At 43.0% G+C, this 17973-nt stretch overlaps 2 protein-coding genes across 2 annotated transcripts; one reads left to right on the top strand and one right to left on the bottom strand.

Annotated features, from left to right (window-relative positions):
- Window positions 1–158: 158 nt before the first annotated feature.
- On the bottom strand, window positions 159–8075 carry parlb (presenilin associated, rhomboid-like b). Its single transcript, XM_080845394.1, has 10 exons — window positions 7978–8075; window positions 5910–6126; window positions 5118–5258; window positions 4810–4858; window positions 3365–3460; window positions 2742–2891; window positions 2538–2608; window positions 1902–2003; window positions 1581–1678; window positions 159–989 (listed from the first exon to the last, which is right to left on the bottom strand). The coding sequence occupies exons 1-10, from the start codon at window positions 8046–8048 to the stop codon at window positions 866–868; spliced, it is 1119 nt and encodes a 372-aa protein (XP_080701520.1). The 5' UTR covers window positions 8049–8075; the 3' UTR covers window positions 159–865.
- A 2267-nt stretch (window positions 8076–10342) lies between these two features.
- LOC308370573 (nucleotidyltransferase MB21D2) lies at window positions 10343–14222 on the top strand (the record flags this gene model as incomplete). The annotated part of the gene is made up of 2 exons (XM_080845247.1): window positions 10343–10595; window positions 12958–14222. 2 exons carry the CDS (start codon window positions 10343–10345, stop codon window positions 14220–14222), a joined length of 1518 nt encoding a protein of 505 aa, XP_080701373.1.
- Window positions 14223–17973: the final 3751 nt, after the last annotated feature.

Below are 17973 nucleotides of genomic sequence, written 5' to 3'. Positions count from 1 at the left end.
TCAAGGGTGCTCTTTCTATGAAATACAATTTCAAAACCCATGTGATACCTACGTGTTTAATTTAGTAAATTGATCCCACGGATTGGCAATAACCAAAAAAAAACACAGCCACAAATGTATTCTGATTATCTGAACCATGTACTCAAAACAATCAACTGTGTGGTTTAAATAAAGATTTATTTATTTAAAAAAAAAAAAAGATAAATCATTTAGTTTACTACAAAACCTCCTGTACATGTTTAGTCCGTTATTTTTCCCCGTCAGAGGAGGCTGATATGAGGGCATGGTCACTCCTGTTGTCCTTTTAAACGTCAAACACTGAAGAGCCACATGCATGATTCCAGAGAGGATGGGCTTAGCGGGGCAGTTGCTTCCAGTTCAACCCCGCTCCCCTGCACCCCTCCTTAGTAGACCATGGGAGTGGGGTTAGTTATAATGTTGCCATTTTGGCCTCCCATTCCCCTTAAGGAGGGAGTGTATTGTGACTATAAAGACTTCATGACATAACTGGAAGTGTGCTGAGCATGTGCCATCTCACGTCTGAGGTATGGATATGTAAATACAGGGGCTTATTGGGAGGGCTTCTTTATAAAGGGCAATGACATACATATTTACATGAAATGTAAGCAGGAGGTGGTAGCCTTCTGCAAATGCATGTTTCTGTGTGTGTGGAAGTGCCTTTACATGTGGTTAACAACAACAACAACAACAACAACTACAACACAAAATAAGGTGGTCTCAAGAGTTGCGTTTTTTTTCTTCCTACATGGGACTGCCCTCATCTGCCTCCACTGTGTATGTCCGTTTGGAAGCCTGTGGGATCTTGACCTGGGAAAGACCCAAACCCAGTAGACACTGCACGGCTCTACAGCGACCCGTTTCCCCCTGCTCCCCCTGATCCTGGACCCCCTGTCCGGAAGTCGTGCCAGATCTTCACCAGAGGCTCCCGGTTCTTCCAAATCAGCTCATGGCCATACCACACGTACCAGCTGTGGGAGAACAGTTTGCCAGGTCACAGAAATGTAAGCAACTGAACGTTATACCTATAAACTAGACTACAGAAGAGCTCTGATGAACCCTCGCTTCATTGTCCCTTTGTGGAAGCAGCTGGCACACTTCTGACTAATACAGTTTGAGTGTATTTATCAAAATCATACTTTTTTTTATGTTTTGGGGTGTCTTGTCTTGTAATATACTTATATTGCCCCAGGAAACCCATATGATCACCAAATGCAATTTCAGCAAACTAGCATAGATTCAGAAACGGTTAGCAAGCTAAAAGATTCAGCTTAGCAACACTAGAATCAACTGTAACCAGGCAAAATACCCAATGTTATTTACCTAATGTTTCCTTTGTGGGCTATGAATGCATGCATGCCTAAACACATGACCCGTCGGTTAATTTTGTGTAACGGACACCTTTGTGGCGGTTATTCCTTACATCATTTCTCGAGGATTTCGGTAAATTTTTCATCATTTAGCAAAGCAAAACATCACAGCTAGCCAATCAAAGAATGTGGCTATTCAGTTGCGGAAATATAACTGACAGACAAACTGAAGTTTTTGTGCGTTCTACTCACATTCCAAAAAGAGCTCCTCCTAAATGTGCTGCATGGTCAAATAGCTTCCATCCCAGCACCAGGCCAGCTGCATCCATTGCAACGATGGCTTTTAATGCCTGAAAATGTGTGGAAGAAAGGGACGATAAGGTGTGGAAGCATATCTGCTTACGTGAGAAGCACAGCATGAACCGTTTATTCACTCAGCTACTATGATTGTATATTTGTGGGACATTTTTCTTCATTTCTGACTCTGGGTGACATTACCAGTACAGCACACTTAGCATGAAAGGGTCTGCTTCACTATGTTCTGCACCACAGTGCCCTCACTAGGCTACTCACATTGCCTGCGGTGAAGGTGTACATGGGCAGGAAGATGATGGCCAGTTTGGCTTCGGGCATCTTAGTGCAGACGGCTGCTAGGACTGTCATGATGGCTCCAGACTGTTGAGGGGCAGACAGTGAGGTCAGGGATACAGAGAGGAGGAATTCAAAGAGATATACATGAACATCACAAATCAACTCAATAACATGTGGTCAGTAAACAAAAACAATAGGATTCCAATGTGTCCACTAGTTTGGGCAATCATTTAGCGTTGCTGTCCTACAGGTTTTAGTTGTGCAGTACTTTTGAAATACACCAATAACCTTGAAATACACCAATAACCTTGGGATCTGCAATATGTTTAAATTAAAGTACCAGACATAGCTTGGTTTATCAGGAACAAATCCCAAAAGTAACCATGGAAACAATAACGAACTCTTTTGCAAAGTACTTACGCGGAGGTCACAACAAATGAAGATTTCTACCACAGTTGACAAGTATTTAAGAGCAAAATGTCACTGAATAGATTGTGTATATTGCCAGTTTATTAGGCAGATCAGTGTTTTAGCAGAGGGAGTATGTTTCACAGTTGGGTAATGGTCTTGTTTGTCTTTCCCACCATGGCAACATGTAGTCCCTGACAGGATGCTTACCGCTCCAAGAGAGGGTCCCATGCGACCACTGGCTGTCTTAGCCGCGTAGCTAAAAAACGAGGAGATGGCCCCTGGCAAGATGGAAAACACAAGTTAAATGATTACAAATGTTCAAGGCAACAACACAACAATTGTGTTACACACACACACACTAACTAACATTCCGAATGTACCGTTTATTTAAACATACACACACAGGCTTACCTGCAGACAGGTAGACAGCCACAAACTGCTCCTTGCCCAGCATGGAGACAATGCTGGAAGAGAAGCTCCAGAGGACGTACATGTTGGCGGCCATGTGGAACAGAGAGTAGTGACTGAAGGTGGACAGCACCATAGGCAGGCACACAGCCTCTGAGTGAGGAGGGGATTAGAGAGAACACACACACACACACACACACACACACACACACACACACACACACACACACACACACACACAAAAGTCAACTAACATTCTTTTCTTTTCCTCTCAGACCTTTCTTTGTCTTGCTTTCTGTACAAATACATGACCTAGTTAGGAAGGGAAGTAATTTCTGTTCTGGGTATTTCAATACATATCTATACAAAATCAAAACTTCTCTTCAAAACCAGGTCAACTACTCTATGAGACCTCATATAACCACTGATACAGCCTCAACCAATCCACCCTTTCTTGAGAAAGACCTCATTAAGTATATCTTTACTAAATGAAATGGACACTCAGGTTCTCCATTCCTAAATTTGAGAGAGGGCTAAGAGGTTGGATGTTTGAAAGAGAAATGTCCTAAGACAGGGCTCATTGCTTCACATAATCACACAGAGTGGAAGAAATTAATTGCACTCACTGGAGGCGGGATTGGAAGTGAAGTAGGTCACCATGGAGCGCTGAAAGGCAGGCACTCTCCAGCAGCAAAACACGATGGCATTCAACGCGATGATACCTGAGCGGGAGGAACAGGAGAAATCAAACTCTGAGCTCTTTACCAGAAGTATCATTAACAGCAGCTTTCCCAGGGGTACGCGATCTGGCGGTTTTTATATGATGATCGATCTTGAAGGCATCCATGATCTACGTTTTGGGGGAATTGTAGAGATTGTGTAATTTTATGTCCTCCTACTAGTGTACCCAAACTTTGCAGAAAAATTCCATGGTGTGGATTCACACTACGTTGACAAACCAACAGAATGATTGCCAACTAGATAGCTATGCTGATTGGCTAAATTATATCAAGCATTGCTTTCATTGGTCTTTCATGTTTGACGTGTTTGTAAACAGTTCAACTTGAGCTAGCAGCATGGTGGATGCATAGTCAGAAATTTCTCAAAGCAAACTTCTAGGTAAACTTTGTCGGACAACGGTCGGCACTTCTGCAGGTAACAAGACAAATCTATTCAACCACCTTAAAATGCAAAGGAACATGCTGAGAGCGTTTCACTCAGTTTGGTACAATAACCAGACTCATCTGTGTCTCACCAGGGCCCAAAAAGTTACCCGTTATCACTGACCTACACATTAGAACAGTCAAAAGAATATGATCGAAGCAGCTAACGATGGAAAGAGGTCACAATCACATTCTATCTAGGTAGGTCAGGGTAAAGGATACGGTGCCATTCAAAGCTGTGGATAACGTGGGGTTAAAGACACTAATACACACTTTTGTTATTTTATAGTTATTTTGTTATTTATTGGCAGCTGATAACAACTTGAAGTTGAAACTGATTTAAAAATGTTAAGTTATGTAATGGTCATCTTATTGAATAACTGTTGATTACAACTTTGTTTAATGTTCAAAATAAAGTTGAACTAATTTTGAAAACGGTGTCTTTAATGAAATATTGTGTTTTAAAATGGTGCAAATAAATAAGTCCATAGGCTGGCTGGAGTCTGGATATTTAGGTTCACTACAGTACAACTGTACAGTACATTTCAAATATGAAAATGAAGATCGCAATTCAGATCATGACATACATTTTATGGCAGACCGCCCATAGATATAAAGGCTAGATGTCTCGTCCAACAGAGTCGAACGTCCCCACATGGCGGACATCTTGCTAGTCAGCTCGCTCACCCATAACATTGTGTTGGTAGTGGTACATGTACTTTTGAAATAACCATAACTCGGACGAGACATCTAGCCTTTATATATGTCTATGGACCCTAACCCATAACAAGACCCTACCTACAGTACGATACAATGGAGAGTTACATTAAATGCATAGAATCTGACTAGTTCTTACAAAAAGCTGATGCTGACGTGATTTGACGCATGCAGGAATTGATTGGGCTTACCTGTGACAGTACGCTGTCCTTCACTCAAGCCGTTCCACCATTGATTTATCTATACAGAGAAACAACAATGGGCCTGTCAGACTTGACACTTCTGTTATACAGCATAGTCTCGCCATGGCCAGATCTACATTTTACGACCCCTCTTAAACATAGCATGAAGATCTTGAATGCTCTTACAAATACAGCTGAGATGTTTATACATGAAAACACAGAACACAAAATTAATGCATAATTGTATCGCGACAGTCAGACAGTCAAGTTCAAAACTGTAACCATACATGAACTCTGACCCCTCATCTCTTACGTACCTGCTTGCGGAAATCGCCCTGCTTCTGCGGCCGGATCTTCTCCAGCCAATCAGCACGCACCTCGTCGAAGTAGCTTTGCACCCGAGACTTCAGTGACTCGTACTGCCATATTGCTGCCGTGCCGAAAGAGCAGCCTGTAAACTGATATGGAGTTAGTCCCAACACTGTTCTCCTGATGATCCATAAATAAGCATATGTGTCAAATATTTATTATGGGTAAGGCTGTTAATGCAGTGTTAAATGAGCTCTGCACCATCAATACTACATTCAATTCCAACATGCTTGTTCATGCTGGGCACATCTGTAACTGTGCAACGCCACTTTCACCTGCGTGTTTGTACTTACATTACCTAACATAACCTTGCTTAAACTGTGACATCTGCCTCTCTGTAAATTGACAAGTAAGTTCAAACCTTGTCCTGCTAATGCAGTGCATGTCTGTATCTGTGAAACCCGAGAAGGCCAATGCCAAACAAAAAAGTGCATGGACAGCTCTATCACCCTAACACAACAACAATCTCTGTGCAAGTTTGCATTACATTAGAACCAACCAATGCTTTGTTGCCTCTAAACACAACAGATCAATAACAGTGTGGGTGTTTGAACTCCTGCACATCTGTTGAATATCAACTGTTTCGACTCTCAATACCTTCTCACCATAAAAATACACCTCCTCCATTAAATGATAGACACACAAACACATAATGAACTATGTAACTAAAATTGAAAAAAAAATTAAGCACTGAATTTAATCAGAGTTTCCTAGCAAGAATGTGAGCTGTAAGAACCTACCCCTACGGTAAACACCAGAGGCTTGAGCAGTTGGCCGTAGGCCCGAGGGGGCATCTTTGGGGTTGGAGGCGTGGGTGGGGGCTCAACCCGCCTCTGGACGAGGCTCTCAGCCTGCTCTGTGTGTGGCTGGCCTGCCTCCTCCACAGACCCCTTCTTTGTCTCCACCTTCTTCGCTGTTTTCCGGAAGCCACATCGCTGTTGAGGGTAGAGGTTGAATCTGAATGCAAAACACAAAAAGACTGCTGGTTAAATACTGTTCAAAGAGTCAGTCTGAAGTGTGTGTAAGCTATGCAAGCTTGTCAGTCTTTCTTCCTCAGCTGTAAGATGTGTTACAGCTAGATGTGTGATTGTACAGCATTGTTTCGTTCCTTCTTCCTCTCCCCCACAGCTCCGCCTTGACCTGTTACACCTGATTATTGATTAGTGAGGTGCACCTGTCTCAGGAAATAAAAATGTTAAAAGCTACAGGATTCTGGTGCAGCGAGGAGTGCTTCTCACTGGGGTCTGCGGAGACAGTTTTGTTTCTCTGTAAAATCAGGGATATTTACTTATTACAGTGCATGAAATGCCCTGTATTGTTATTCCTAGGCTTCTTCTTCTTCTTCTTCTTCTTCTTCTTCTTCTTCTTATTCTTGTTACCTTTTTCTGCGATTAATTCAGCCCGAACCGCTTAACGTAGAAACTTCATTCAAACTTTGTCGCGTAGGTCTTGTAAACGACACTTATGCTATGTATTTTTCACTTTTCTAAACTTTATACTTTTTAAGATATTAAAGAAAAACGAATATAAATGTCTCCCATTGACTTACATTGGGCCATTATGACATCATAATAGGGTCTTTAAACTGGCTTGCACCTGTGCTTTACTGACACCTGTGCCAAATCAAAGGAACCTCTTCTCTCTCTGTCCCTCTCAATTTAACTGTAACTAGGAACATTAAGACACCATCCATTCTCTTTTTTTTTTCTCTTCATCTCTCCATCTTTCTCTCTCAGTCAACTTTCTCTCACACTCAATCTCTCTTCTTCACTCCATTTTTATCTCCTTTTTTCAATATTTTCACTCTCTCTTTATCTCTTCATCCAGAGCCACTCTTGTTCACTCTTCTTTCCTTCTTCCACTCTTCTTTCCTTTCTTATTTTCTTCTTCCATTTTTCTTTCCTTCTTCCACTCTTCTTGCCTTTCTTTTTTCCTTCATCCACTCTTCTTTCCTTCTTCCACTTTTCTTTCCTTTCTTCACTCTTCTTTCCTTCTTACACTCTTCTTTCCTTTCTTCTTTCCTTCTTTCACTCTTCTTTCTTTTCTTATTTCCTTCTTCACTCTTCTTTCCTTTTGTCTTTCCTTCTTCCACTCTTCTTTCCTTTCTTCTTTCCTTCTTTCACTCTTCTTTCTTTTCTTCTTCCTTTCTTAACCTTTGCATTTCATGCACTGGTATTACCTTCAGGAAATGCATTTTCTAGTTTACTTTACTTTCTTTGGTCCAAAACAATCAACAGCCTTTCAATAAGGTTTAACCTAAAATTCCCAATTAAGCAGAACATTGATTTAGATAAGGTATTAGCTATATTGTCAATACCCGAATAGTTTGCGTAGTAACAACGCAAAAGCAGAATTAATCTGTATACGCTTATCATGTGACCAATGCCTAACTAAAATGAGGCCAACGACAAAAGTGCAAGGCACACCATTAATATAGGACTTCGTTACTGCACGTAAAATAACATCACTTGGCTAACTAGCCGCCTACCTACTCAGACAAACATTGACTTGCTAACTAGGTAGCTTTCGTAACTGTCATTGACCAAAACTGAGTCTCATTACCCATGCAATCACTTCGTTTCAGCTCTGTACTTACAGCTAACAGTGCTGTCATAGTGTCGTATATCCGATTTAGTTTTCAAGACTAATTACAGTTAATTCAAGTTAAGTGACAAACTTATCATGTCATAAGCCGGGGAATAGGATCAGGCAATGTACAATAACAAGCCATGTTATCAACTAGCTATCTAATAGACAGCTAGTCAACGTCTGCAGGAACCGTGTTATACGCAAGTATAAACATTTTACCTGTTATTCCGTGAAGCAGAGGTAATTATGCCCTCTTTAGCCCATTTCAATACACATCCCCTCCACGCCATGTTCTATGTGACCCCGGCCACTCCGCCTTGCCATTCTCTACCGGGTCGCAGGATGTCTGTGGTTAAAGGCAAAGAGGAAAATTAAAAGGCCCTCTAGCGGCATTGGCATTCTGGTTCCTCACATTGTTTTTTGCCATTCACACTTTCAGTAATCGCATACATCAGGATAATTTTTTAAATTATTGGTTACAATTGGTTAAATAAAGAACTGAATAGCCTATTTACGTTGATATTTGCCATTCTGAAGTTGTCAAATGTATTACAGCACATCACACACTGTAAACACAGGCCAATTATAACTCTCAAGGGATGGCTAAACCACTGTGTATGTCTGATCTGTGTCCAATGTATTTGCCTATGCTCTCAGCTTCACTGGATTCTTTCTCTCTTTTTTTCAACTGTGGAATTTCCTGTGTTTGATTTATCTTTTAAGCTAAATGGACTCATGGAATGGAATGTATCCCCATGAGTGCTGCACAGTGCATCAGAAACAACTTAATGTTGTTATCTTAACAGAATTTAATTTAAGGTGGCTCAACAGTGTGCTGACAGTTAGGTCTGTTTTGTTTTGAAATATTGTAATGCTTTTAGAAGCCTTTATATCTATAATAATTATATATTTTTAAATAATTGTTCCTGTATGATCTATTGATGTGTATTGTTTGACAGAGCTGTTTTCATTCAAATGGTCACAATTTCTAAGGTCCTGGGATGTCAGCAAATTCATTAAAACCAAAAAACAAGAATTAAACCTCATAGTCATAATAGGAAACAATTTAAGCCTTCAGCATTGTCTTGTCGTTTTTATTTTTTGAAAACCAAACCAACAACAACGTTTGCTGCTCTTTTTTCCTTTACTCCTACCACAATAAAACTTTAGTAAAAGTACATAAAAAGTAACTTTTATGTAAAGTAAAGTTTCTTTTGAAATTAATTTGAATATGCACATGAGCATCACACTTATTGAATATGTCCTGATTGCATAGGCAGAAACACCATACCCCTGGCGGGTATACCAAGCCAGGCAGTTTTCAGGTTAGATGCCAGTCTAAAAGCAATATTGCCATCTCCCATTGGCAGTAGGATGATTGGATGAAGATTGGGCTGATGTATTTGTCATACATATGAATGGTGTTTCTGCCTATGGACATATTCAATAAGTGTGGCGCACATGTGCATATTCAAATTCATTTCAAAAGAAACTTGTAAAACAAAATGTTTTACTTTTCATCGGTACTTTCATTGTGTAGTTTCATTTTGATAGGAGTAAAGGAAAACATTTCATTTTTGAGGTGTATCTTTACCATGCTTTATTAGCACACATCTCGGATTGATGAGAATTAAACATATTTCCTCAACTAGGATTTCTTAGGACTTTTAGTGTGTTGTTCTGGACACCTCATAGAAATGATCTATGCTGAAAAAAAAAAATCTTTTACAATTAGTCTGTCGTAAAACGCTATTTTGCCTGGACTATAGCCTACCAATGAAGCAAGCCTATCAGATTTCGGTTGCCCAGGAGATGCTGGTAGCCTACCCGCTTGCTGCATCAGCACCACTGATTTGACTTCTGATTTCATCATTTTCAAAACCATGGCAATTGCTATGCCAACAACGTCAACTCATATTATCCGAATTAGTCTCAAGACACTCGTTAATATCGTTAGAGAATAAGCCAAGTCCACATGAGAAGCTATCACATATAATGGTTTGGAGATATCATTGAGTTCAAGTCTCGAGAGCAGCTTCCGCCCAAGACACTGTTTATGGCAAGCCGGTTTAACGTATAATAGCTAGACTGCATACAGTATATTGCAGATATCTGTAATTCAATTCTTACTACTCTAAAAGGACATTCCAGATATAAACAATGACATACAGTGTGGGGGTTATCATTGTCATTTTTTTATACAGCAGACTAGCGTTTTTGAACAGACTAGCGTTTTAAACAAAAAAAAACCTTATGAGAGATTGAATGGGGTTTTGGAAAATCTTTAAAATAATGTCTGTAGTACTTAAATAACTGCTTGAGACACTCGGCATTGGCAAGCATGTGTTTAACTACCACAGGCTTTATGTTGTCAATTTTCCAAAATTCCATTTATTCACTCATAGGGCTTTTCTTTTTAAAACCGCAATTTGCAAAAATGCTGTACCGCCCGCATACACAATGACCACGGTCCCTCCCAGACTACAGATAACATTTCAAAACGGCTTGCCATACAGAGTAACCTGGGGTAGTAGGGAGTACGTAGAACGCTTGCGTTTACAACATTCTGTTATTCCTGGCGAACATGGCGGCACCTGCGCTCTCTAGCCGGGCTGGTTCCGTGAGTAGCTTGGGGAATAGCCCCACTGCGACTCCTGGTTCTACAAACATGAACAAAATGATCCCTGGCTACCCAGAGCTCGACTTCAGGTCAGGGGCGAGAATCGAAGAGCTGAATCGGATGATCCACGAATTTAGTAAACATGACCAGAGGGAATATGACGACCAGCGAGCACTGGAGATCCATACGGCTAAGGACTTCATTTTCTCCATGCTTGGTAAGTGGCGAGCAAATGTAACCGTACATCGTCGGGTTCGCTTCAGTGCAAAATACGCATTTTCATTTTGTGTGTGTTTGCACGTTTTGTCTTTGCCTTGAAGATTTCATTTACGAGCCTGCCCTGTTCATTGTTGTGACTGGTTGCAGAACAACTTGGTGACTAGCTGCTGTTCAATGTTAGCAAGTTAGCGTGTGTAGCCCGCCAGCAAATTGATGAGGTATTTTACCACCGGTCAGAATGTGTGGTGCCATAATTTGTTGCGAAATACTCATGATCATGAGACTACTACCTCGTTCTTCAATGAGAAGCAGTCATTTGGCACTGATTTTGCCCCCACCCTGAAGAACAGACACTACAGCGGTCATACGTAATATTAGCTCTGACGATCAACAATGTTGGTATAGTAGGCTACAGGTATGGTACAGGTATGCTTCTGAGGTGCCGTTCAGATAAGTTTCGATAGCCTATATGATGCCTTATTATATACATGATTAAACAATCATTTGTTTTTATACATAGAAACTGCAGAGAGCCTAACAAGTCGCTAGAGCTTAGCGTTGCACACAGGTTTATTTGAAATGCATCCTGACAGTGTAGGGGAAACTCCGGCTGCACTGTCAGTTGGCACAGTGACTGCATCTGAGCGGGAACAGAGACATCCTGAGTTCACTGAGCAGGAAAACAGGCGAAGCAGATAGGAGCTGTCCTGCTACATGAACTCAGGAAACTGCTCGAAGGCAACACATACATCTCTGCCTGTGTCTTTCTTACTGACCCACTCGATATGAGCGCACACACTTTGTCTTTCCCTCTCACGCAGACACACATGCACATACTAGGAGACACGCACACTGGCACACAGTCTCTTATGTATGCTAACACAGAGTACTCCTTGTCATTTTCTGAAATCTCTTACAAAGATACAGTCCATATCCAAACTCCAAAGGCTCACGTTCAATTGCTTTATGTACAACCGTCATGGTCACATGCATTTAGTGTCATATGCATGTTATTACACACACACACACACACACACACACACACACACACACACACACACCTTCACACGCTCTCACACACAAACACACACATGCTCTCTCTCTCTCTCTCTCTCTCTCTCTCTCTCTCTCTCTCTGTCTCTCTGCAGCAGCCTCTGTTGGCCTGAGTCATTCTTACTCTCTGCCTTTGCTGGGGTTCTTTGAGTTCCCAGTCGTCAGGAGGGTGATCGTACTGAGAGCCTCAGGCACATTATTACTGATTGGCCATTTCATGTGTGATTGAGTATGTCTGTGTGTGCACGATTATGTGACTCAGAGAGAGAGAGAGAGAGCGTAAGAGAGCGACCGACCATTACTCAGTGACTAACACAGGCTAGCCCTGAGGTTGCCTTGATTTAACCTCCCACTCACTGGTTGGGTGTGTTGGTTGGTCTGATTTTAGCATGTGTAAAAATGCTGCATAGCCAACTCAGACTTGTATAATCACAAGCACTGATTACAGGCTAGAGCTGCAGTATGCGTCTCGCCTTCCTGTTGTGTCTGTTATAGATTCAGGCTGAGGCACTCTAATAGAAGTCTCTAATTTGTAGTGGATGGCAGCTCACTGTGGCCAGGGTAAAGATGCGGAAGGTTTAAATATAGAAAAGTTATTTGAATCTCACAGCCATATAAACATATATCATTTTGCTACCACATTGCGATATCACATTAAATTCAGATAATATGTTTGTGACCCCTTGGGCTTTCTCTAAGGGAGAATATTTATTTGATGGCCATCCTGGACTTTTTTTTTCTTGGAGTTGTTCAACCCTCATAAAAAGAGAGAGAGAGAGAGAGAGAGGAAGAAAGAAAGAAAGAAAGAAAGAGAGAGAGAGAGAGAGAAAGAAAGATGATGGCCTCCTAAATCCAACAATGGTTGTGGCACAACAAAGCATTTGGGGAATGCACCCCTGGCAGAAATAGAGATCACTCTGTGTCACTGCCCCCTAGTGGTTAAACAAGATTAGGACAGTGTGCACTGTTTTGATTCCTTCGCATCCTAGCTGCTGTTAGTGGTATTTGTCTTGTCACTTGGTTCTCATGGCATGCGTTAATACAATCACATCTTGTTTCAGATTGCGAGTGGAAAACCTCTGATGTGATCGTAATCTGTGGCCATTGCAATTATTTTGTGTTGCTCCTATGGACTTCAATATGAAAAGTACATGGGGGCGGGGGCTGCTTGAAAATGATAGGAAATGTTTAAAATCTTTAGTATATAAGTTGAGCATGTCATGTATTAACAACGCTATGTTAGTAATGTGCACAAGATGGATAAAGGGAAGTGAGTTCTTAAAGACTGTCTACACTGCCTCTCCCAGGTATGGTGCAGAAGCTGGACCAGAAGCTCCCCGTCGCCAACGAGTACCTGCTGTTGTCGGGCGGGGTGCGGGAGGGCGTGGTGGACATGGACCTGGACGAGCTGAGCGTGTACGCTCGCGGCACCGACTACGACATGGACTTCACTCTGCTGGTGCCCGCCCTGAAGCTCCACGACCGCAACCAGCCGGTCACACTGGACATGCGCCACTCGGCCCTGTGCCACTCCTGGCTCAGCCTACGCCTGTTCGACGAGGTCACCATCAACAAGTGGAAGGACTGCTGCACGGTGGTGGACCACCTGAACGGCGCCACCAACTACTTCTTCTCGCCCACGCTGGTGGCCGACTGGTTCCATGAGTCCATCAGCGTGGTGCTGGCCGAGATCCAGAAGAAGCCGCAGCGGGGCATGCCGCGCGTGGAGAAGGTGGAGAAGAACGGCACCATCATCTCCGTCATCCTGGGCGTGGGCAGCAGCCGCATGCTCTACGACATCGTCCCCGTGGTCTCCTTCAAGGGCTGGCCCGCAGTCGCCCAGAGCTGGCTGATGGAGAACCACTTCTGGGACGGCAAGATCACGGAGGAGGAGGTGATCAGCGGCTTCTACCTGGTGCCCTCCAGCTCCTTCAAGGGCTGCAAGGAGAACGAGTGGCGCCTGTCGTTCGCCCGCAGCGAGGTGCAGCTGAAGAAGTGCATCTCCAGTAGCCTCATGCAGGCCTACCAGGCGTGCAAGGCCCTCATCATCAAGCTGCTGTCGCGTCCCAAGGCCGTCAGCCCCTACCATCTCCGCAGCCTCATGCTGTGGTCCTGCGACCGCCTGCCCTCCACCTACCTGGGCCAGGAGGACTTTGGCGCCCACTTCCTCCTGGGCCTCATCGACGACCTGCAGCACTGCTTGGTCAACAAGATGTGCCCCAACTACTTCATCCCGCAGTGCAACATGCTGGAGCACCTGTCGGACGAGACCGCCATGCTGCACGCGCGCAAGCTGTCGTCGGTGCGCTCCGACCCCGCCGAGCACCTGCGCACGGCCATCGAGCAATCCAAGTCGGCCAACCGGCTGACGCTGGAGCTGCAGTGGCGCGGCAGCACCTCGGGGCTTCCGTCTCCGCAGTCGGACGCCAGTGGCGAGCAGCAGCCCGACGACCGGCTTGCCAAGAAGCTGCAGCAGCTGGTGACTGAGAACCCCGGCAAGTCCATCTCCGTCTTCATCAACCCGGACGATGTCACAAGGCCCCACTTCCGCATCGACGACAAGTTCTTCTGAGGACCCTGGGACCGCATGCTCACTCGCTCTCTCCTTCTCTTTCTCTCTCTCTCACACACACACACACACACACACGCGTACACAGTCACACAAAATGCAAACGTTTTATATCATCCTTCCTGTAATGAATAGTTGATCATACGGGAAGTATTGTGCCAGAAGGGAAAAATGAGTTAGTTTTATCTCCCTAGAGAGTGGCCCTGTTCCAGAACTGAGAATACAGGGCTTTGAGAAGCCTGACCTCTGAGAGAGGGAGAGAGATAGAAGGAGGAAAGGGAAGGTGTCCTGATTCGTCAAGCTTTTTATTTGACTTTGTTGGCTTAATGTAAATGAAACAGGCTTAAGGACTCTTGTGGATTATGGTTTTATGTTTTTTTGCACAGTTAAAGTCTTAGCGACGGTCTAAGAGCTGGTCTTAGCTTGGGCACCATTTTTTTTATTATTGTGCTCCATTTAACTCGTCAGCGATCACCGACAACTAGAGAACATGTGTCACAAGTTTAGAGCTGTTAAAGAAACATAAGCTTCATAATATATTCACATTAAGGCTAGCTAAAGTTCATCTGTACAGTCATTGTCATACCTTTCATGTGTGAAGTGAACAGTTCTGCAACTTCGAATGGAATATGCCAAAAGAAACTCTGCGAAATGGACGCTCAAAGACTCATATCTGCATACTTAAGTGCAATTAGTTTCAACACACACTGACACACTGGTGCCGTTTGTATATGACTTTTGATTTGCACACACAATACGTTCTATAAACGCACACATACACATTCAGACAAACACCCACACCTACAAACTTACATGATCTTCAATGCAACACATAATCTATTATCCATTATCACTGCTGCAGTCATATCCAATACCAGCTCATTGTCCTAGGTCTCCATTTGTGGAACTACTACTGTTGATTTTTGTCTTATTTTCTATGTCTGCTGCTAATTTTACCTGTTTTGTTTTGTTTTTATAAGTTACTCTCATGCGAACAATTTTTCATTTGAATGTGCATTGCTACTGTGTAAATAGTCCTGTAAAATGTCTGATTTTGTTCCATAAAATGGATCCTGCTCAATCCCAAACGAGGCCATATTATCTTGAGTGTCAGCCAATCAATGGACTTTAAAATCGGTACAAGCCAACTGTGTCACATCAACCTGACGAGGCAGACCAATCAGAACTGACCAAACACAAACCCAACAGAATCAGCAGGGACCAATCACACTGCCTTACAGCATCGTCCTGGACCAATCGTCTGTTTGCTATGGAGTCAAGAGGAGCACCTCAATGCCCTCAGGGGTTCCTCTGTGGTAAATCTGCAGACATTTGAAAGGCACTGAGGGTTGATCCCATCAGTTAAGGTTTCAATTTCAGACAAGCCGCCAGTCAAAGGTTTAATCCGAAAGGAATGCATTTTAACACTTGTAAGTATATCACTATGTACCAAAATCAAATTGTGTGAGTTTTGAAGGATGGTCTTAACAGCAGAGTCACTAATATATTGGTAATGAGTCACGGAAGAACTTAGAAGGGGCACTCAACTGCAGAGACTGCTGTCTGGTGTAAGACAGATAAACATGCAAAATGACTGTGTGATGAATAAACTTAAACAAGACCCTGCAGTCCTCACTAAGCATTGATTTTGTTTCTTCTTCTCGTTGTTCTTCTTGTTTATTATATGTAGTGTTATAAAATCTGTGGAGAAATCATGACACATTTTTCGGTTACTATGGGATTTCAAAATGGCTGCTGTGCATCGTGTCCTTGGCCTCCCACGGTCAAAGTCGTAGTGGTTATAAAATGTGCCTTTTTAATGTGAGGGAATCATTTCCCTTGGAAGGTGTTGCTGCCGATAGCTGGTCCATAAGTTAAATGCACTGCGGTGTGCTTAGCAGAGAGACTAGGACTGAGCAGTGAGCAGAGCTGCCTTCTCCTTTTTGCCCCCTGTGCCTTGGACTTCTGCCAATAGGTGACAGCCAGAGTGAAGGATGACTGACATGGTGGGATGACCAGAGGTGGTCGGGTCCTGATTGGTGGGGGGCCGGTGAGGGAGCAACCCGATTGGACCAAACAAAATGATTACGCCGCCCATAGGTGCTGGAAGCCTTCCCAGGGCAATGAGAAGTGAAAGTGAGAGAATTATGGGTAAGTGCCCCCTCTTCCAAGACCCCTGCCAGGTCGCCACTTATAGTGTGTCAATCAAGCGTATTGATTTGTATCACTACCGACTGGGTGATGAGCAAGGTCCCTAGGTAAATAAGTCACCGCAGATAAACGAGGCAATAAAATGAGGGTGGGGAAACGAGGAGAAAGTAGCGGTTCGCTTAAATCACATGAGCTGGCCTCCAGAAAGACTTATTGTGTGCAGATGGAAACATCATGCAGCAGACAGTGGAGAGCGGTTCTGATGACGCAGGTGCTGAAGTGCTCTGCCTCTGAATCTCAGGTACTTCAGTGGCAGTTTTAGAGCTGACATTTCTCTCTGGTGTCTGCATATTTACTACATAAATACTGCAAGCCCAGCTTAAGATTTGTTTGGGATAATCCATTTTTTTGTTGTCTGCTCACACATACGCGCGCACACACACACACCCACACACACACAACACTCTGCACCTTCCCTTTTGTGCCAAGATATTTTTGCTTCCTGTCGTCTCAGCACCTGTCAGCACACCTGCGCCCCACTCCGCCCATCTGAGCTCGGGGGGTGTGTGTTTGCGCGCGCGTGTGTGTGTGTGTGTGTGTGTGTGTGTGTGTGTGTGTGTGTGTGTGTGGCCACGTGAAAAGATGGCATGACTGTGGTCTCATGGGAGCTTTAATATGATATTACCCAAAATTAAAACTCACATTCCACAAACTCCAAAATATGCATTTACTGCACTCCGCAGCATTTTATTTCAAAGCAGACTGTTTGATGTTTATGTTAACACCAACTGTTTCATTCATGACATTACACGGTTCTATTTTTCTTTTTGAAATGCATGAACCCTTAGGGTTACATACAGTAAGAAAATGTCTACGTTCAGTGATATAAAAGACTAAAATGTATGACATTGTAATAATGCAATTATGCTTTTAAATGTAACAATTTTGTCTTGTATGATTAAGTGTTATATTGTGCTCCATATTTTGTACTTCCTGAAGGTCATGAGAGGATCCCAAGACATGGAGAAAGTGGTAATCCTCAGGGTCTTGTCCACAAAATGTGGCATTAATTGCAAATCAATTAACCTACTTGGGTGAGGCCACTAAAGGATGTGCTTGAAGCAGTGTCTCGCCACTTCTGGCAGCCCTTCTCCATTCCACTGCTGACTGAAGCCATCTTTGCTCTCGCCATACCTGAAGAGCAAGAATCATCTCAAAGTCGCAGACTACACCAAAAAAGTGGTGTTACTATGGTAACTGACACCCACATCCTGTTATCATATTAAAAGCAACCTGTAACCTTGTTACCATGGTAACAAACAGGTACCCCTTTTTTAAAAGAAGGAACGTTACCCTGGGCAGCCCACACCTGCATTATTGTAATGTTAACAGTGAGAGGTATATCTTACACAGGACATTTGGAACAGTGCATTTCTTTTCCTGAGAGAAAAATGGTCTTTTCTGTGGTGACCTTGAGCGCTATTAAAAACAATGTATTCTTATCCTCATTCTTATTATGTAAACCCAATTGATTTTCATTTGTATTACTGGTATGAGGTAAATGGTAAAATATTAATTCCCAGTAAAAGAGATATTGTGCAGG

This window comes from Sprattus sprattus, assembly GCF_963457725.1.
Source record: "Sprattus sprattus genome assembly, chromosome: 9".
Classification (NCBI taxonomy): Eukaryota; Metazoa; Chordata; class Actinopteri; order Clupeiformes; family Clupeidae; genus Sprattus; species Sprattus sprattus.
This window is presented reverse-complemented; position numbering and strand designations above follow the sequence as displayed.

Excerpts from the sequence above, each read along its gene's own strand:
- parlb (XM_080845394.1), bottom strand. The coding sequence starts at position 8,048 with ATGGCGTGGAGGGGATGTGTATTGAAATGGGCTAAAGAGGGCATAATT. Across the intron at positions 2,892-3,364 it reads CACTTCCAATCCCGCCTCCA|AGGCTGTGTGCCTGCCTATG; the intron begins GTGAGTGCAATT and ends CTCCTCACTCAG. Across the intron at positions 1,679-1,901 it reads ACACCTTCACCGCAGGCAAT|GCATTAAAAGCCATCGTTGC; the intron begins GTGAGTAGCCTA and ends ACACATTTTCAG.